The following is a 22,479-nucleotide window of genomic DNA, read 5'->3' as shown; positions in this document are numbered from 1 at the left end:
AATGTGGAGAGGAAGAATTTCCACTAAATGAAGTTCCCAACCCTAGGGCAGGAAAAAATGTAGGAAGTATAGTAGTCCCCAACACTATGATGGTATATCGCCCCTGGACCCCCGAGGATGTTAAAAAAACTACTGAAGGGGTACCACATCCCAAGGTCAACATAGCTCAAATCAGGGATGGTATCATGGGAATGATTGCTAACTATCATCTTAATGGGAGGGAAATAGAGCAGGTCATCAGACAGATCCTGGGTCCCGACTGGCATCATGTAGTGGGAGATTGGAGTGGATTAAACAACCAGGGAGTTGTGTTGCCTCATGATGATGCAGCACTAGAAAACAGGAGAAATGCTCTTATAGCAAGGATAGAGAATAGATGGATATGTCGAGCCGACTGGTCCATTATAAATCAGTGTGTGCAGGGAGAAGAGGAAACAGTGGACAATTTCATTGTTAGGATGAGGTAGATTTTCAATAATCACTCAGGAATAGAAGTCCCAGTAAATCAAGTAAACGATAGCCCATATGAGCAACAGCTAAAGGATGCAATCTTGAAGGGGCTGCTTGACCCTATATCAAGTTTGTTACCAAACACATGACCAACCATAGGATCTGCAGACTTCAGGAGCTGATTGAGTATGCGAGGCATGCTGAGCGGCACTTCCAATCAAAAAAGAGAGTAAAGAAAGGGAAAGTGCTTATGGTAGATAAAGGTAATGATGTGTATGTCATTGAGAAGGAGAACAGAAGGATGGGAAACACCTGAACAAGGCCCCGCATTCAAGATTATGAGGGGAAAAAGAAGAGAGGGGAGTGTTTCCTGTGAGGTAAAAGAGGTAACTTGGCAAAAGAATGTAGGTCAAACAGAGAGGAAGAAGCATGACTAGAAGATGTTGGTATGTCTGCAGAGAGAGAGATACAGAAGAAAATGATGAGAAAGAATCTGAAATTTTGGATGTGTGCACTGTTGAAACTTGTTTGCATGCTAAAGTCAAGTCAGAAATAATCTTGGTTGTGAAGGGTAGATGGCTAACATTTCTCTGTGATACTGGGGCTTGTAGGACCCTAATACAGCCGCTGGATATGAAAAAGGTAAAGAAAAAGGTGTAGTATATGTAAAATCTGCAAAATGGGTTGATGCACCAGGAGGTCATGTCTGAAGGCCTTACTGTGGAAGATCCACAGACAGGTAAAAAAGATCAGTGTAAAATTGTCATTTTGACTAAATGTCCTGTTAATTTGTTGGGTAGAGACATGTTGCACGCTCTTGATATTTCTGTCGTACCAGTGGAGGGAGGTCTCAGAGCCCATCGGCTGTGTGAAAAACAAATCACAGCTGTGGATAATGAGCCCTGATACTGGTACAGCCTGGAATTTGCAAACTGAGGGATTAAATATACCCAAAACCCTGGCAGAAATAATTGACAAAGAGTCTGTGAGGAAAAGGTATAAGGTCCAGACAAACCTCTATTACACCGTGTATTACAAAAAGACCTCTGGGCCCGATAAGTCCTATGAGAAACAGTTAATGAGTCTCACTAACACTGAAGTTCTCTTAAAATGCCTGTACTGTGATAAGGAAGGAATAGCGTGGCTACTTGTCTCCTACCACAGCCTATTCTGCAAATATACAGGCAGGATACTGTACCTTGTGTTTCGGTCACCCAGAATCCCAAGATATCATGGCATGAGTTAGGAGAATTTATCACGGACTGGGTCCAACTGACAGATGAGAAACTAAAATCCAGAGGGATTCAGAGGTATAGGAACCATAAGGGAGAGAAAGATGGGTGGAGACTCGTGCAGGATTTACAGGCAGTCAATAGGGCCGTATTACCGAGGGCCCAGGTGGTCCCAGACATGCATGTTCTCCTGAATGAGCTCTACCCAGAGAACAAGGTATTTTTTGTTATCGATAACAGTAATCCTTCTTTTCCATTCCCTTACACAAAGACAGTCAGTTCTGGGTTGCATTTATGTACACGGAAAAAAAAAAAAAAAAAAAAGTACACATACACTAGGTTATCCCAGGGATATTGTGAAAGTCCAACTACCTTCTCACAAAGAATGTCCAATAATTTGTCTCGGTTTGTACCTCCCAGTGTGAGTTAAATTCTCTTGTATGTGGATGACATTCTGGTAGAAATGTATGTAAAATTACCTTGGTTCTGATGCATTTCCTTGCAGACCAAGGTCAAAAGGTCAGCAAAGACAAATTACAACTGTGGAAAGAAAAGGTGAAATACCTGGGTTACATTTTATCTCAAGAAGGTAGACTTTTGCATGAGATCCGAAAAGAGGCCATCCTTCAAGTCCCCAAATCACATACCAAAAAAGAAATGATGTCATTTCTTGGCATGGCAAATGTCTGTAGAGCATGGATAGCAAATTATGCTATGGAGGTGGCGCCTCTTTCTGATCTCATCTATGGTTCACTAATGGCTGCAAAAGATTCCATTCAGTGGAATGTGCAAGCAGAGGATGCATTTACGAAGGTAAAGCACCTCATTGTGGGTTATGCTTAGCCTTCCTAATTACAGTAAAACCTTTTATCAGACTGTAGATTGTAAGGAAGGATCTCACTGATGTTCCCTTTCTAGATGCTGACATTACCTTTTGTGTTGATGGGTCTTGTAAAAAGGACGATAAAGGGGTAAATCAAACGGCATACGCTATAGTAACGCATGACCAGGTCATTGAAGCCAGACCCCTTCCCAGTTCCTACTCTACACAACAAGCTGAAATTATTGCCCTATCCAGGGCCTGTAGTCTAGGGGAAGGGAAGAAAATAAATATTTATACAGACAGCCAATACGCTTTTTCTACTATACACATATTTGCCCAGCAATGGAAAAATAGGGGTATGATTACGTGCACAGGTAAACCAATCTCACATAGAGATCTTATTCTGGCCCTTCTAGAAAATGTACAGAAACCAACACAAGTGGCTATTTGTAAATGTACAGCACACAGAAAGGGAACAGATCCAATTACTCTAGGGAATGCACTAACAGATAAAGACTGCAAGGGAAGCTGCTACAGGACCGCAACAAAAACACATATACTATACAGGTCCCCAAGAAAATGGTGAGGTACGGAAAGCTATTGATAAAACATGGTTATCAGAAATGCAGAAAACATCACCAGCAGGTGAAAAACAAAAGTGGTTATCTAAAGGGGCAATGCTGGTCAATGGTATATACACAAGTACAGAAGGTAATAGCGGACATGTTACCTACATCACTGTTTAGATATGCTGCGTTATTGAGCCATGGGCAAGCCTATATCTCAAAAGGAGGGATGGTACAGGTGATCAACAAGGTGTTCACAACATATGGGTTTACGAACGACTCTAGAAATTTTTGCCTCACATGTCCGCTTTGAACCAGATACCATGCTTAAGGTGCCCTAAGACCCTTAAGAGGTCATTTCCCACAACCCTCTTATCCCTTTCACACGATATGCATGGATTTTATGATTATTGTTGTTTATAAAGTGGGTGGAAGCTTTTCCTGACACACCCAAATGGGCAGTCGGTAGCCAAAGTACTTATTAAAGAGGTGATTCCATTTCATGGGATCTCCTCTGTGATTTACAGTGACAACGGCTCCCATTTTGTAAACCGAACAATACAACAAATTGGTAAATGGTACAATATTGACCTAAAAAAAAAAAAAAAAAAACACTGTGTCTACCACCCACAATATGTGGGCACAGTGGAGAGACACAATGGTACCTTAAAGAGTAAACTAAGAAAATTGTTGAAGGAAACAGGGAAAAATAAATGGGTTTAGTGTTTGCCAATGGCATTGTTGAGTATAAGAATTACCCCTACTGCTAAAGGACTAACACCGTATGAAATGTTGTATTGTAAACCTTATTATATTCCACAACTAGCCACCGTTCCTCTCCCTGAAGAGGAAATAGACTTGACTTGTATAATAAGAATGTTTTCATAAAATATAACTGGGTCAGAATGTGTAAATGAGAAAAAGAGCTACCCTAAAATGCAAAGTATACCCCCATCAGTACAAGCATTACCAGGAAATTTTACTTGTTTCTCTAACAATGACAGTAATGGTACAAATGTTGGCACCCTATCCCCTGAATACTGTGCAATTACAACCCGTACTACAGACATTAAGTACCAACTAAAATAGTTTCAGGAACAAAAACAGCAATTGGCTGATGTTTGGTGTCTGTGTGGAGATAAGAGACTAAGGCCCAGACTTCCACCTAGATGGGAGGGTAGTTGTGCCCTTACCCGATTGCTGCTTCCCTTTTATATAGTTCCTATGAGTGATAAATCAATGAAACTACCAGGTAAATACTTTTTTAAACGAATTAAGCGAGAAACAACACAAGGCTCATTTGACAACCGAGTGTATATAGACAAAATAGGTGTTCCACAAGGAGTTCCAGATGGAATTAAAGCGCAGAATCAAATAACAGCAGGACTCACCTCACTCTTCATATGAATCCAGCCCAACAAGAACGTCGACTGGATAAACTACATCTACCACAACCAGCAGAGGTTTGTGAATTACACCAGAGATGCTATCAAAGGTATAGCAGCACAATTGGACGCCACCTCTTTGACAGCGTGGCAGAACCGTATAGCGTTGGATATGTTGCTGGCAGAAAGGGGCGGGGTATGCAAAATGTTCGGCACCTTCTGCTGCACTTTTATTCCAAACAATACGGCACCTGATGGAAGTATCACCAAAGCCTTACAAGGCCTACAAATGCTATCTGAAGAATTAGCTGAGAACTCTGGTGTAGAGAACCCCCTGACGAGACTCTTTGAAAAATGGTTTGGTAAATGGGGTGATCTTGCAAAAAGTTTGCTTATCTCTATTGTCATGGCAGCCGCAGTTCTTACATTGTGTTGATGTTGCTGCATTCCCTGTGTTAGGAGAATTCTTCAAAGACTGATTGACACATCTTTAACAAAAACTATGCAACTCCAGAGCAACACGGAACTATACTCGGAACCTGATGATCAATTTACAACTCTCGCTAAGGACTTATCTGTCTAAATGATATACCTGGTAAAAAAATAAAAGAACCTGGATATTTGAGGTATTGACATTATTAGTATAAAAGGGGGGAGATGTTAGAGAAATTATACTTTAAATGTCAGTTATGAAAAACGCCATTTTGTTTATCATGGCCTAGAAATAAGCTATGAATCTAGGATTAAGCTAAAGACTAGTAATAAAATGGAGTCAGCACTATTTTAGCTTAGATTTGCAGTTTTTTGAATATATCCTGTATTTTTGTGTTGGCTTGGGGAGTTTTCAAGTCAGTATCCTGTAACCATTGTTAGATGAAGATAAAGTCTGTAACAGACACTTCCACCTTTCCTGTTGTGTCCAGAATAAAGTTGAAAATACATGAGACTGGGCATGTTTTAAGACAGGAAAGGGGGGTGTCCAGGGCTTATAAAAAAGACATGTACCACAGTATTTTCCTTAGAAATGACGATGACAGCATGAACATGTTATGCAATTCATTTCTCTTGCATATGCAATAAATATTACCTTGATGCCCGAGGACGGTCTGAGACGGTGAATTATTTCCCTAACAAGGGTTGGTATAGTTGCAGTCTAAGTTTTAAATAAGTGGGGTATAGAGTGCATTATGGGTGCAGCATGGATTGGGTGCATTTGGTGTTTTGCTCTCATTGGCTCAGTCTCTGCTAGCAGTGTCACCAATTGGTGGGTAGCCCCTCCACAGTTCCCAGGATGCTGCTGTGGACACTCACTATAGAAGGCGGCCCCCTCAGTTTCTCCCTGAAAGTGATCAGCAGTGGGAAGCAGAGGGTAGAGTGGTCGCTCCAGCCTCTCTGCAGCAGCGATGCAGGATATGTGATGTGGGCAGTGCTGCGTGTCCCCCCGGGTGTCCTCACTCTCAGTTTCAGGCTCACATTCCTGCTGGCAGGTGAATACTCAGATAGAGGTGCTCTAACCTCCCTCTCTCCTCAGTGCCAAGAGGAAGAACTTTTAATTTAATAAAGTTTAGTTTAATAAAAATCTTCTCTCCACTTCTACTCCTACTGCACAGTGCATATTGGGATCTGTAGTGTTACCATTATAGTGTAGCTGTCGTATCAAACTACAACTCCCAGTCGTGGACTTCATTTTGTATTAATAATATCATCTCCCTAAAGCTGCTGTGTTGGAAGGGGAAGATGATTTTTGGCTGTGAGCTGATTCCCTAGCAGCAGTGGTGTTTCTATATATGAGTCTAGAAAACCTAGACTCATAGAATGATAGTCACCTATCTATTAGCCTGTGTCTCCTACCCTCTCTCAGTTCCAGCCCTGCAGCCTCCATTGGTCCCTCTGGCATTAAACTTGGCCAGGAATGTCAGATGCCAGTATCCCATTCTAAGCACTGTGGGTTCCATCCTCTGACCCCTATGTCACTGCTGAGTCTTGTAGTGGCAAAGGGTTCAGAGAAAGGAACCACAGGGGACACAGGCATCCAACCACCAAAGATAACAGGGGCTGCAGTGCTGGAACAGAGGAAACGTAGAAGACATGGGCCATGGGAAAGTTAAGAATACCATTTTATATTAGATTGTAAGCTCTTCTGAGCAGGGCCCTCTTAATCCTCTTATTGTATTATAACTGTATTGTCTCCCTTTTATATTGTAAAGAGCTGCGTAAACTGTTGGCGCTATATCAATCCTGTATAATAATAATCTAGCGCTCCATCTTCTGGTGTTTTCATCTGTTTAAAGACATGACGGTGCCAGTTGTATTTGGATGCCAGTTCAAACTGCAGTTTATAGGCAATTGATAACACATTTAAAAAAAAAAAAACTTTATTCACAAACAGTACATAAATACTTTATGACATAAATAATGTAATCTTCAGGATATAATGTGCAAATAATAAAATAAATCTCACATGCGGATGGGAACCACCCTGAATTCAAACCAAAGTTTCTCCTCCTATCAGCCTGAGTGCTACTGTGCAGGGCATGGCAGATTCAGGTACTAATGTTAGGCTGTATGTAAAAGTTAGATGGTTATTTTTAAAGGAATTTTTTTAAGGAATCTGCAACTGAATTAAATTATGGTTTTTATACCTTGCCTGGAGTTTAGCTTTAACTTTTACATTTTTGGGGGTTTATACATTGGCCTTAGCATGAATATGAACAATTTAAAGCAAGTCTGTTTCCCAAGAGTTATAAAGGTGCTTGTTCAGTTTATATTGCCAGTAGCAAAGTGCTCAGTACAAAGTCCAATGATGTGGCGCAACCAATCAAAATTTACTTTCGGAAATTCACACCAGCAGATGGATTCTGATTATTTGCTGTAGGTTTTGCATTTTGAATGTAACACTTTGGTCCAGACTAAATACAGCGATCTTTAAAATTGACAGTGAAAACAATAGCACCCCTATGTACCCAAAACATTCAAGGAAATCTGTCATGAGAGAAACACGGAAGCTACCATTGCTATAAATATGGATGTCTGAATTTTCTCTGTCTTTCATGGTCTCCATAAACTATATGGCCCAATGATTATTGACTCTTGACCTTCATACTTATTATATGGTCAAATAATGTGGACACCCTTCCAAAGATTTGAGTTCTTGCGTTTCCAGAAAAGGGTTAATACATCAGCATGCAATGACATTTCAAACAAATGGGCACTTCCAACCTTGTGGTAACAGTTTGGGGAAGGCCTTTTCCTTTTCCAGCATGAATGTGCTCTGGGTACAAAGCCAGCTCTATAAAGACATGGCTTGAGGAGTTTGCTGTAAAATAACCCAAGTGGTCTTCATAGAGCACTGACCTAAACCCTACTGAACACCTTTTGTGTGAACTGGAACACTGATAGTGAGCTAGGTCTTCTTGTCCACCACCATCAGTAGCTGACCTCACAAATGTTCTTTTGGATGGATAGGCTAAGATTCCTATAGGCACCCTCCAAAATCTTGAGAAAAGCCTCCCTAGAAGAATGAGATGGCCAACAAGCAAACATATATATGATTGACAGATGTACACAAACATTTGGGCATATGGTGTACTTGTTCTGGTCCATTAAAAAATATTGAAACCAGAAGATCAACATAACAGCCAAGCAACTGACATTTTCACAAGAAGGATAGTAATGCTAGCCCAACATTTGTCCCTTAAAACAGGTTCGATTTAAAGTTGAATGCTACTTCAGATATTCATTTTTAACAATTTTTAAAAATCCATATTCCTTTCTCAAATAATATTTTGGAATCACTTTTCCAGCAGGCCTACTTTTCCACTTTCGATTTTGAGGTGGTGAGGTCTAGCCAGTTAGAAGACAAGCCAATGCAGTGGTGGATGAAAATTAAGACAAGGTTTATCTGTCCCTTTTAACCTTAATTGAGTTTCCTATACATGGCTTGTCACTGACTGATCTGTTGAAGGAAAAAGTATCATTATTTCAATGCTGTTGTGACCATTGGTTTATGTTTCTCAAATGATATTTCAGACAACTCAATGAATCTGGCTTTCCCCACCTTCATTTCTTCTTTTACAATGTTTTTCATAGTCTCGGATGTAAAGTAATATAAGAAGGGGTCAAGAACTGTATTGATGCAGGCTACCAATAGAGTGATACCATAGGCCTTGTCCAGATAGCAGGATTCGTTTTTAACCTGATAGAGGAGCAGAACAATGTGATAGGGGAGGAAGCATAGCAGGAAAATTAATATGTTGGCAGTCAACATACGAACAACTTTCACCTTGTTAATCATTCCTTCTCGAACCACCTGACTTTGTGTCATCGATTTCAACAAGGCCACTGAGCTAAATGTAATGACTACAGCAGGAATGAAGAAACCAGTTGTAAGAGATCCTATGGTGGGGATTTTCTTAGTAACAAAGGGCGGTTTCCCATGAAGACAGTTTCCCGTAAAGTTTTCAGTGCTGCTGATATTATTATATGGCAATTGAGACCCAAAGCAGGCAACCACATTTAATAGCCACACACCGGCACAAATCCAACATGCACTTTGACGAAAACGTCGGGAACGAAGGGGATAACAAACGGCCAAACACCTATCCAAGCTAATACAGGTCAATAAGAAGATACTGCCATACATGTTGAGGAGAAGAAACGAACCGGCAATTCTACATAGCAATACGTTTAGACCTGATGTGCTATCTGAAAGGGTGTAACCATAGATGCGTAAAGGCAGAGTGATCACCAATAGGAGGTCCGCAAATGCCAGATTCTTCATGTAGACAGTAGTGGGCGATCGTTGTTGTGGGAGGTGGCACAAGAAATAGATGGCAAGCAAGTTGAAGATTAGACCCAGTACAGCAATTATTGAGTACCCACTCAGGTACACAGCCGAGCTGACCTCAGAGCAATTGGTGTTGTTAGCCATTTGTGTCCCAGAAGTGCTCAACGTTTCTTAGATTTCTAAAGGATGCGCTTGTGCCGTCCTTTTTCCTCAGACCTAAAAAGAAAAAAAAAGCCACATTAGAGTATTCCACTCTGGCCAGTTCTTTTGTAGCTCACTACTCAACATCTCTTTATTACTTTTGACATATAGTTCAAGGTGTCATCTTTGACTTACTCAAAGTAGCTACCTTCCTAATGCATTCAAGTGAACCCTTTTAATTAATTTTTGGCTGGAAAATTTTTCTGTTGTGTCTGAACAATTGTTACCTTGCACAGATGTTGAGTCTAGGTATTTGACATAGAGATGAGACAAGGATTAATGGATGAAACCACAGCCATTTCATGTGGTTTTAAACTTGCAGACGCCCCTCCTCCATTGATTTCTGTCATTCCTCACCTGCTAGAATACCAGTAGCAGAAGACTGGGCTGCGGGCAATAGGGCATTTGCCCTTCAGGTCAGTGCAAATGTATGTTGGGCTGGTGATCCTGAGTGGAGATACCATTCAGGACCTGCAGTCAGTGACAATGTGCTAGGCATTATATAGCTCCATGCTCCCGGTTCAGACATGCAGCTCAGATATGTCATGTAAAGAATACAGAGATACACCAAGAAAGTCAATGTTAAAAGAATGATAAGCATTATCTGTAATGATGGCATGGTATTTTATTTTGTATTTTATTTAGGTGAGTCTATATCATTTTCACAGGGCAGCAGTCACCTAAAGTACTTTAAAGTACTTTATCATTTATAATTTATCCCTCACAATCCCCTCATTTTAATATATATGTAGCCGACAGCAGACTACAGTTATCTGGCATTGCAGACTTCCTTCTCCTTTCTTATGCCCCGTACACACGGTCGGATTTTCCGATGGAAAATGTCCGATCGGAGCGTGTTGTCGGAAATTCCGACCGTGTGTGGGCTCCATCGGACATTTTCCATCGGATTTTCCGACACACAAAGTTGGAGAGCAGGAGATAAAATTTTCCGACAACAAAATCCGTTGTCGGAAATTCCGATCGTGTGTACAGAAATCCGATGGACAAAGTGCCACGCATGCTCAGAATAAATAAAGAGATGAAAGCTATTGGTACTGCCCCGTTTATAGTCCCGACGTACGTGTTTTACGTCACCGCGTTCAGAATGATCGGATTTTCCGACAACTTTGTGTGACCGTGTGTATGCAAGACAAGTTTGAGCCAACATCCGTCGGAAAAAATCCTAGGATTTTGTTGTCGGAATGTCCGAACAAAGTCCGAGCGTGTGTACGGGGCATTAGACTGTCTCCTTTAGTGCTGGGCTCAAAAATACTTGCATCATCTTCTGGAACCCAGCAGAGAGCAGTGTGGGGACTGTAGTCTCCCGAACAGACATCCTGGATCTGCATAACTATCCCTGGACTACACATCCCAGCATGCCATCTGCTCCAGAGAAAGAACTCTGGGAGAGGCTTTAAAAGGGTCAGCTGACTAGGCCCAAGATCTCTTGCTTCCAGGGTTCCATCAAGTAAACACCCCTCTGCTGCTGTGCGAGAGGACTGCGGCCTACCACGCGGCAAAACGTCAATCTCAGCCCCGGCCCAGGCGGGTCCAGCGTCGCTTGCTACACAAGGGGCATTACAGCAGCATCGCTGTAACCAGCCAGATTAGACGACTCACGGCCCCAGTAGCCAGTCCAGCAACTCCGCTCGTTCCGCAGAAGGATGTGCCGACTTGGATCGCTCTTCAGGAGGTTCCTATGCTGTTCTTCAGTTTGGTGAGAGGGCATCCGCCCGCCAATACAATCTCTACTTTATCCTAGTTCACAGAACACTGTATATAGACACCTTACACCTGAATCTGCCTTACCTTATTTCTTTTACAAAGGTTTATTGGTAGAAAAGTGAATAAAACAAATAAGTGCAACAGAGTGATGGTTACATCAGACTTGAGATAAAGAGGAGGATCCCAACGAAGGGATGCTATATATACATGGTACAATATTCATCAGTACAATAAGAAAATTGGAGAAGGAAAAAAAAAACAAAAAAAAAAAATAGTAGCGATGCTCCATAATAAAGTACCATCCATATCCCAAAATATATTGTTTGGTAGGCTTGGATGCAAAGAAAATAATAAAAAGAGAAAAAGCAACATAAAAGATACATACATTCTTATATCCACCTCAGATTGATTATGGATAAGAGAAAAAATAATAAAATAGTCCAGTCTGTTTAACACTGTAACCATCATTAATAGACCCAACTCCTTAATATCAGGAGTCACAGAGAAGAGTACCCATATAAAGAAGAGAATGGGTAGACAGCAAAGAATAGAGGGGAACATAGGAGAAAAAGAAAAGGAGGGAGGGAGAAGAGAGGAAAGAAGGGGAAGAGTCCTCCATCATGGGGGGGGGCATCCGGAAACCTTTAGATTGATAAAAGTAGGTTATTGAACCTAGAGGGCTGGTTATATGATATCCATGGTTGCCAGACCCTGAGAAATTTATTGTGTGTGTCAGAAACCAGGGACGTCAATTTCTCATTAATCATAAAATCGTTCATATGATTTTTCACTGCTTCAAAGCTAAGTACAGGGGTTTTCCAAGCCCTCGCAATGGTCAGCTTAGTTGCATTAAAAAGGTGTAGAGCCAATTGGCGTTCCGGGCGGAGAAGTTCAAGGATAGGTTTATTTAGAAGGGCTTCATAGGTATCTCTTTGCCTTACCTTATTTCACAGAACACTGTATATAGACAGCTTACACCTGGAATTACCCTAAGGATTACAACTAGCCAGGCACAACTGCTTGCTTTGATTATACCTCACTGCCACACTCACAATTCTTGTTCTATGAGCTCCAACTTGCCGGTGAAGATCATTGCGAGGCCTTACATCCCGGACACTGTTATCTTTTTTGCTATCTAAATGGACATACTCCTAATATCTATAATATGCAGTCTCTCATTAGGATTAAAAGTATAATAGACCACCTAGGGTTCCTCTTTTGACAGTAATAGTGCATACAACCATTAGTAGCTTTCCCTTAGATATTCATAAATTTATTGCCTGTCTCTATGTACATTGCTATTTTATATCTGTGATTCCAAGCTGAGCTGTTATTTAATTGCCTCAGGGGACCTTTTCAACTGAGTTTTGGCTGTTTACCCAGCACTTAGCTGACTAATGCGCTGTCTGAACCTAGAGTGTCAGGAGGGCTGGAAAGTTTACAGGGTAAAAGTGGCGCAGATGAACATGAAATTCTAAGCAACCCTCAAGGGGGCAGTGATATATATATATATATATATATATATATATATATATATATATACACATACACAAAAAGGTGTTACATAAAGCCATGCTCTTTAAGACAACAATCACCTGTCACAATGACTACTAATTACTGCAGCACCACTGCACTTTTTGTGTGGTCCATTTTCTATTATGGATAGGTGGTTGCATTTGTCCCCTAGGCCAAAAGTTCCCAGTCCCCTCAAAATACCAGTCACATCTGTCTGCCATGTAAGTTTGTAGGAGGGGCGTAACGTGGTGCGGCGGTAATAATACACTCAGTCCTGGTGCAATGAAAGGAACTTGTATTAAAATAATGCAGAGAGAGTTCACAAATAATCCGGTATGTAGAAAGCAGGATTCAGCCGGACTGACAGCGCCTGTAGAGAGAGGTAGAAAGCGGCCAGGCTGTCTTGTGCCCAAGCAGGCAGATGTCCAAAGAAGTTGCAAGCCCAGCGCTTTTCCTTCTTGTCAGAAACCTTTCCCTGCCAGGTGGGTCACCTGTCCCCACTCTACCAACTAGCAAAACGCATGCAAAACCTGGGAGATGGGGTCTTAAAAAGACTCTGCCTGACCCAAGTTCGCTATTAGAGTCACATGGGGTGGCAGCGTCCGATGGGATAGTTCCCCCAGTGACCCAGGAAACCATAGAGGAACCATGTTCCTCCTGACTTCCTCTTCAGCTGCAGTGCTATACTGCTCTTTTTTTTTTTTTTTGCTGTCTGTGTGCCCGTTCGGGAGATTTACCCTCTTTCTATTTGTCCTGTTTACCATTATCATTGAAAGTAAAACTGTTGGGTTGTCCCCAGAAAAGTAATAGAGGGGAAATCGTCCATTGGGGACATTAGTTCAGGTGACCTAGGGGTCCCCAATGAATTCCCCTAATTTGCAGGGATTTGCAGGGATTTCGACTCATTTCCTGTTTGGCTATGGGACAGGAAGTGAAGGGAAATCTCTGCAATGAGACACAGATGGTGAAAAAAAAATCTCACAGGGGTTATAACCCTCCCTTTCTCTATCCAAAATGAAGTTCTGCCTATAGTTCTACTTTAATGTACAGGGTACTTTTTTCCAGATTGGATGAAGAGCAAGCGAGAAGAAGCTGCAGTTATTTTTCAAAAAAATGGGGACAGGGTGCTATTTACAAAAGGTTTAAAAAATTAGACAGCAAAATATAAGCAGAGGAAGAAAATTCAACTTTCCTTTTCATCCCAAAGGCTGACCATATACATACCTCCCAACTTTTTGAGATGGGAATGAGGGACACCTATCAGCAAAAGTATGCAGTACCCCTTGCCACACCCTCTTAAAGGAGAATTGTACAAAAAAAAACAAGATTGGTTAAACCCACAAGTGCTTTTTTTACTACTACTATTCCTTTATATTAGCTTTTGGAATTTACAAATGCAGCAATTTAGAAATCTGATGAAAGGTTTACTGCTGAAAAACACTTTTTTGACAGATAAAAAGTGCATTTTATATACAGCTATACAGATCAGACCAAAATGAGGGACAGATGAGGAGGAAAGAGGGACAGAGGGACATTGCTCCAAATCAGGGACAGTCCCTCGAAATCAGGGACAGTTGGGAGCTATGCATATGCCAGATACCCTGGGGTGCTATGAGGTTTCTTTCAGGGGTGCCTTGGCAAAATGCCTAAAAATCACCCAAAAATTGTATACAAGCCGGTGGGTGGATAAAACCTGCCTTTTAGTTACACAAAGCCTCAGGTTTTCATTGAACACCAAATACAACCTTCTAGTTGCCTACCTCCTAATGACCACTGACAACATTAGTTGATATGGAGGATGTCAGTCACCTGCAGATCATCCTTGTTTGACCCGCCTCTGCCCCTCTCTATCAGCTTTGGGGTCTCATTAGCTGAATGATAGAGGAGAAAACTGAGGGAGAAGAGAAACATAGGAATACTAGTCAGTACCAGTTTGCAAACGTATATTTGCTTTGGAAGATTAAATCACCTCTAACGTTGGGTGTCCTACATGTGGATGTTGATGCATTATGTAAAACTTAAGAATAGTTTTTACATTTAAGAAAGGGGTGCCTCAACACTGTCCATAATTTTGGATTTGTTTACAATCCCCTATAGATCTGCATCTATTTACTGCACAGGCTTACCTGATTTGATTTTTATACCAATGGAATGGATCATTTATCTTCATTTTACATAGTTTGGGGAAATCCAAAGGAGATTGTATAGAGACAATACGATCAGATTGTATAGTGCTTGGCCAGGGTAAGGCAGTGCATAAAAGTGTGCTCCGAAGGACAAAAAGCAGACAGAAATTTGAGTAACTGATTAGTAAATAGGTAAGGTAGAATAAGAAAATGTTCACACAGCCTGTTGGCTGTTCTCTGTCCTAAGCTTTTGCAAGATCAAAAGCACAAGACAGCTGTGGTTGTGCTGGGCGTGGTGCTTACATAGACCAGAATGCAGACTAGCGCTGTGGCTTTTTTTTTTTTATCTCAGTGTCTTTGGAGACCACCTCAAACAGCTTTTTATTCACAGCTGGGAATTTGAATATCTTACAACTTTAACATACAGTAACCAATCACCAATGGGAATTTGTAATGATCCAGGCATTGCATTCTCGTCATTGGCATTAATTACTTGATTTTTCATTGTTTACTTGTATTCTCTCCCTGCCAGTCTGTAAAGTGGTACTGCTAGAACACAGAAAACAATATACAGGCATACCCCACTTTTAAGTACACAATGGGGTTCATTTACTAAAGCTGGAAAGTGCAAAATCAGGCTCACTTCTGCATAGAAACCAATGAGCTTCCAGGTTTTATTACCAAAGCTTGATTGAACAATCTGGGGTTAGAAGCTCATTGGTTTCTATGCAGAAGTGAGCCTGATTTTGCACTTTCTAGCTTTAGTAAATAAACCCCATTGTGTACTGAAAAGTGGGGTATGCCTGTATAACAAAGGTGCTGTCTAGATTACATGGAAGAAAAGTAAAGGTTTTCTTAAAGAATATATATATATATATATATATATATATATATATATATATATATATATATATATATATTTGGGGAATGTGTAGGGGTTAAACCCTGTAATGTTGGTATTCAGTATAACAATTCCTTTGTTATGTCACAGCTCTCTGTTTAGATTTTTCTTTACATGTACATGCAGGCCAAGCTGTCCAGCAAAACTGATGGTTAAAGTAGTTGGGACAAACTACATAACACTGTCAGAGGCGCTTACAACAATCAGTTTTTATTTATTACGTTTAACCACTTATGGACCGGAAGATTTTCCCCCTTAATGACCAGGCCATTTTTTGCGATACGGCACTGCGTCGCTTTAACTGACAATTGCGCGGCCGTGCGACCTTGTACCCAAACAAAATTGATGTCCTTTTTTCCCCCCACAAATAGAGCTTTCTTTTGGTGGTATTTGATCACCTCTGCGTTTTTTATTTTTTGCGCTATAAACAAAAAAGGAGCGACAATTTTGAAAAAAAAAAAAAAAAACAATATTTTTTACTTTTTGCTATAATAAATATCCAAAAAAAACAAAAAACAAATGTCTTCATCAGTTTAGGCCAATATGTATTCTTCTACTTTTTTTAAATAAAAAAAATCACCATAAGCGTATATTGATTGGTTTGCGCAAAATTTATAGCGTCCACAATATAGGGAATATATTTTTCACTTTTTTATTTATTAACTTTTTTTTTTTTACTAGTAATGACGGTTATCAGCGATTTTTAGCGGGACTGCGACATTGAGGCGGACAGATGGGACACTTTTGACACTTTTTTGGGACCAGTGACATTTAGTGTCGGTTCACACAGAGTCGCCCGACTCTGAAGCCGCCCCGTACAGCGCGACTTCTGTATAGAAGTTAATGCAAGCCGCTGTGAAGTCGCCCCAAAGTAGTACAGGAACCTTTTTCTAAATCGGAGCGACTTCAGTCACGCTGATTAGAACGTTTCCACTATACAGAATGGAACGTAACTTATCAGGCGGCTAAGTGGCCTGACAGGTTGCCCCTGGGTGAACCGGGTCTTATACAGCGATCAGAGCTAAAAATAGCCACTGATTACTGTATAAATGTCACTGGAAGGGAAGGGGTTAATTCTAGGGGGCGATCAAGGGGTTAAGTGTTCCCTAGGGAGGTGTTTCTAACTGTAAGGGGATGGGAAAGACTGGGAGGAACAGCAGATCTTTCTATACTTCCCTGACAGAATGGGGATCTGTCTGTTTACATTGACAGATACCCGTTCTGCCTCTCTGAGGAGCGATCAAGGGTCACCGGCAGACATCGCGGCCCCCAGCCACAAGCATCGGCGCATGCCCCCTATAGCTCTTAAAGCAGTGATTTGCGCAGCCATGCCAACCTGCTGCCATATAATGACAGCGGCTGGTCGGAAAGTAGTTAAAGATATGTAGCAGAACCTCTAACCTCTTCCAGTCTAATGAGAACCTTCAAGGCCACAGACCGCTGATATCCTTCAATATGTAGTGGGTTGTGAGGTATAGTGTGTGTGTAAAGATGGTGAAAGTTATTGGGCGCCAGACACTTCTTGGATGCAAAAGAGGTTTTTTTTTCTTTTAACAGTCATTTTAATATTTTGCAAGGGAAAGAGGGTTAGGGCCAGAACACCCTTAAGTGGCTGCAATTTCAATTGGCAGACTCTGAGACTTCAATAGGAAGACAGCCGTACAGGGAAAGTCCCCAGCAAGGTGCCACTTCTGTATGTTCAGGTTTGCTGTCTCCTATGGCAACAGTATTTAACAGTTCCTAAAGCAAAGTTCTACAGTTCTCTCAGCTTCACTACAATGTCCACTTGTTATTCTTCAGCCCCTTGAGCTCCTGGTCTCTCACTCGACCCTCTGATTCACTGACTCTGAATCCCTGGAGCTCCTCAAGGCTTTTGCGGTGGTATCTCCCTCAAGCGTCACCCACGCTTCCCTGATGGGTCCCTAGCTTGGCACTCCGGATCCCTGTCAAGCTTCACCTCCGCTGACCAGCTCGGTCCCTGGCTTGACACACAAGGCTGCTCTGCAAGCATCACCTCCGCTGGTTGGGTCCCTGGTTGATCACCGCCTGAAGTTTTCCGATTCTCCACCATGCCAGTTCGGTGAGAATGTTACTCCGGTACTTGCTTCAGTTACTCACTGTGGTCCCTGGTAAAGGGACTTAGTGGTGACAGCTTCCCTTCCACCTCCGACCACGACAGGTTCTCAGGCCGGCAGAACTTTTGGTTGGACTTGCAGTCCAACCAAAAGTTACTTTTGGTTGGACTGCAAGCCGCAGTCCCAACCCTATGCTGCCCTCTTACTTCTGGATAAGCCCTCAGACAGCCTGGCAGCCAGATACCCCCCTGGGATAGGCCTGATCTCTGGACTAGCAGCCCGGGGCAAACGACACACGTCCACCCAGATGACAGGTGGCACAGAACAGAGATCATAGATTAGAAGTCCGCGCTTAGGAAAATATTTTAGAAGGGCTGCAGCCTCCCCTTAATTAATTCCTAATAGGAGTTAATTAAAAGTATTTAAAGGAGAGATCTGGGGAATTGGCACTGCCCTATTAACAGTAGGTGTTAATTGAAGGTCAAAAAAATAAAAAGTAAATAAATATAAAAAAGGAAAGGGCTAAATGTGTGTCCCTTAGGTGAATGTACCCTACGCATGTGCCAAAAATTAATGAATAAAATTAGTGAAAAATTGTTTTATATAGTGTATGATCCTTTAAAGTGAACGTGCAATTCCTCTGTAACGTGTAAGTGAATACTACAATATATGGGTTTGGTTTAAATTTGCCCCACCTCCATTGTAAAACTACACATTTACAACATATCAAATCATATCAAACAAACCAACACTTTCGAAAATTATTAAGTAGCCTCCTTTTAAAATGATTGGGGTCCGTGACAAAACACACTGTTTGGGGGCTATCTGTATCCGTATGAGGTTACCATATATCCCCAATATATATGGTGACTAAAGTGCACTGTGCATAAAGTGGAACCAAAGTGCATTAAACCTCTATAATACAGTAGATTAGACTTCCTCAAAGTTCATATATAATAAATTCATATATAAAAAATTTACATAAAAATAGGAATCCAAACCATTAACACTGGGTCTGAGATGAAAAAACAGTCAGACTGTCAAGCCCACAGGAGTACACAGCACAGCAAGGGAGCCAGGACAGCACATCCAGAGACAGACGGGAGAGTCAGAATCTGAGGAGGAGGATCTAGCAGTAAGGAGGTGGATATTAGTGGAGGTACCCGGTCCTGGATCAGTAGAAGGGGACCCTCATCACCGGTGTACCAGAAGGAACTCACGGAGCAGTGAAGCCTAAGAGGGACATCCATCACAGGCAGTCATCCAGAGACACCCACTCCTCTGCCCAATACCCCCTAGGGGGTGACGGATTCTGGTGAGTGGGGGAGCACGGGGGGGAGCACTTGGAGTCACCAGCTTCTACAAGCACGGAAGTCACCTTTTATCACCCCTTGGGCATTTTTAAATGCATGTCAACCGATCCTGACGTTCTTAATATTCTTGTCTCTAAAAATAAGACATTCTAACTCTGCCTGGGTCCATCACAGGGACTTTTTCACAGATGTGTATTCATATTCGCTACTTTTAATTTGAGTGTTAATGGTTTGGATTCCTATTTTTATGTATATTTTTTATATATGAATTTATTATATATGAACTTTGAGGAAGTCTAATCTACTGTATTATAGAGGTTTAATGCACTTTGGTTCCACTTTATGCACAGTGCACTTTAGTCACCATATATATTGGGGATATATGGTAACCTCATACGGATACTGATAGCCCCCAAACAGTGTGTTTTGTCACGGACCCCAATCATTTTAAAAGGAGGCTACTTAATAATTTTCGAAAGTGTTGGTTTGTTTGATATGATTTGATATGTTGTAAATGTGTAGTTTTACAATGGAGGTGGGGCAAATTTAAACCAAACCCATATATTGTAGTATTCACTTACACATTACAGAGGAATTGCACGTTCACTTTAAAGGATCATACACTATATAAAACAATTTTTCACTAATTTTATTCATTAATTTTTGGCACATGCGTAGGGTACATTCACCTAAGGGACACACATTTAGCCCTTTCCTTTTTTATATTTATTTACTTTTTATTTTTTTGACCTTCAATTAACACCTACTGTTAATAGGGCAGTGCCAATTCCCCAGATCTCTCCTTTAAATACAGAACAGAGATCACCTGAGTTCACGCGAATATATAGGTTCTCCCAGCAGGTTAAGAGATTCAAGAAAACCCCTGCCTATTGGCTGAGATATCCCATATGCCCATAACGTGACCTTAAAATGTCCTTCTCACATCTAATGCCACCAAGTGCCTGGCCACCTAGTGGCAGAAGAGAAAAGTACAACAAGGCTAAACTTAGGGAGATATCAATGGACCTCTAACAACTATCTACAGTAGCTACTCCTGACAAGGAATTTGGTGAGGAGCTCCCTGACTAAACCCCAGGGCGCTACAGATATACAAGACAAAAACAGAACATTCCATAACTCAATTCACCAACCAGTCTGCTGACCAACTGAATTAACCTGTCCAACAGTCTGCGTTAAAAACATGGGGTTTAGTTAGCACGCATTTATGAGCGTCTCCACAGTAGGAGCACATGCATTCAATGGATAGATGAGGGCAGGGGGCCTGGAGGTAGCCCAATCCCCCTTAAAGGGGCCCACCCGCCCTCATCTTTCCATTTAATACATGTGCTCCCACTGTGGAGAAGCTCATAAATTCAGTAGCATTTAGGACTGCAAGCATACACAGGGCGCCGTGAAGAGGCATTGCAGCTTATGCATGTGTTTGCAAATGCGTGCTAACTAAACCCCTGTTTTTAACACAGACTGTTGGACAGGTTAATTCGGTTGGTCAGCAGACTAGTTGGTGAGCAACGCAATGTTCTGTTTTTGTCTTTTATGCGTTTGCCCTTCCATGTGCTCCTTGCTGTGAAGGCCAGTTATAGATGGGGGCAGGGGCCATTTGTTCGCTACAGATATACTCCAGGCAAAAACACAAATGAATGCAACTCATCATCAATCTGTGATCATGTATCAGATTAAGTAGGAAAAAATCCACTGCACTCCATTGTTGTCACAATAATCCAGGTTTATTTGCACAAGCAACCAAAATGACAGTCCCCGCCTGTAGGACCTCCCCTTCAACGTGTTTCACTCAACAGGGCTTACTCTGGGAGAAGGGAGAAAGGATTGTTCTTTTATATGTAAGAAATCTCATGTGGATCAAACACTCAAACATTATGATCCTTTCTACCTACACCAGTGGTTCTCAACTCCTGTCCTTAGGACCCACCAACAGGCCAGATTTTAAGTATTACCTTGGGGAGATGCAGACAATAATACTGCAATCACTGAGCAGCAAATGATATCACCTGTGATGTATTTTAGTTATCTAGCAAACCTGGCCTGTTAGTGGGTCCTGAGGACCGGAGTTGAGAACCACTGACCTATACCTTGTGTTTTTCACCTAAGGTGTTACTGGGATGATGTCTGCACCACCAACAAGCATCATCCCTGTATGGATCTTTTCAGCCGGCGATTCCCAGTAAGGCAGAAGTGATCCGAGTGGCTAATTAGCCACTCAATCACTTCTGCGGGTGGCGAAAGGGGGTCCCAATCGTGGCCGCCAGTGCTTTTCCCTGGCTCTACCCTCTCATCGCAGAGCCTGGAAGCAATGTGGCCAGTGGAGATCGTTGCACTGAAAAGAGAGAGAGGAACTGACGTTGTTCCTCTTTCTGAAACCATGCGCGACATCACTTCCCATTCCACTTATTTGTTAACCTGGCTGCCAGCAGCCAGGAAAGCAGCCAATCAGAGCGATCTGTGTCTGATCGGCTGCATGGGAGGCTAGAGGAGAGATTTGGGGTCTAATAGATACCAGATCTCTCCATAAAGAGGACTAGGGATGAGCTTCGAGTTCGAGTCAAACGTAAGTTCAACTCAAACAACGGGTGTTCGCCCGTTCGCCAAACAACAAATTTTATGGTGGCGTTTGCTGCAAATTCGAGCACCCCATAATGCACGGCAAGACCGCAGTGCATTGCTGTATGATGATTGGCCAAAGCATACACCAGACCTGCATGCTTTGGCCAATCACAGCACGCTCCTCAGCGAGAGCTATAATTGGCCAAAGGCAGGGTGCCTTTGGTCAATCATGGCTCAGGGGGACCTACGTCCACGCCCCACACTATATAAGGCTGCCTACACAGCGCCCATATAGTGTGTTATAGACGACGGAGATTGATCTAGATTAGGTAGGCAGGTTAGTTAGTTAGTGGCAGTATATTTTATATATATATATATACCGTATATATACACACACAGTCAGACTAGTGTATATATATATATATATATATATATATATATATATATTCTGCATTCAGCGTAGCCTATATATACAGTGTAAACTCTATATTCAGTCAGTACAGGTAGTATATTTAATATATTCAGTCAGTACAGGCAGTATATTTGATACATATATACAGTCTATATCATCATAGTCTATATATACAGTGCATTCGGCGGTGTACAGTAGATATTACAGTGCAGGCGGTATACACAGTATATAATACAGTGTAGTGAGGTGTTAAAAAAAAATACCCATCATGTCCGGAAGGCCTCCAAGGAGAGGCAGATGTTTACTTAATACATATGTTGAGGGAAAGCAGCCTGTGAAATAATATTTAACAGCAGGGACCGTTCTTGCACCCAACAAGATTAATTGTG

The 22,479-nt window shown here is 41.7% G+C and overlaps 1 protein-coding gene across 3 annotated transcripts in view; it reads right to left on the bottom strand.

Moving 5' to 3' along the window:
• Positions 1–6,813: 6,813 nt before the first annotated feature.
• Positions 6,814–22,479, bottom strand: part of LOC141133493 (lysophosphatidic acid receptor 6-like) — a 59,350-nt gene continuing 43,684 nt past the window's right edge. For all 3 annotated transcript variants that reach the window (XM_073622895.1, XM_073622897.1, XM_073622896.1), the window contains one exon: positions 6,814–9,458. In XM_073622895.1, coding sequence (XP_073478996.1) covers positions 8,433–9,386 — 954 coding nt within the window. In that variant the 5' untranslated portion in view covers positions 9,387–9,458 and the 3' untranslated portion in view covers positions 6,814–8,432. The remainder of the gene's footprint in view (positions 9,459–22,479) is intronic.

This window comes from Aquarana catesbeiana, linkage group LG03 (assembly GCF_042186555.1).
Source record: "Aquarana catesbeiana isolate 2022-GZ linkage group LG03, ASM4218655v1, whole genome shotgun sequence".
In the NCBI taxonomy this organism is placed as follows: Eukaryota; Metazoa; Chordata; class Amphibia; order Anura; family Ranidae; genus Aquarana; species Aquarana catesbeiana.
This window is presented reverse-complemented; position numbering and strand designations above follow the sequence as displayed.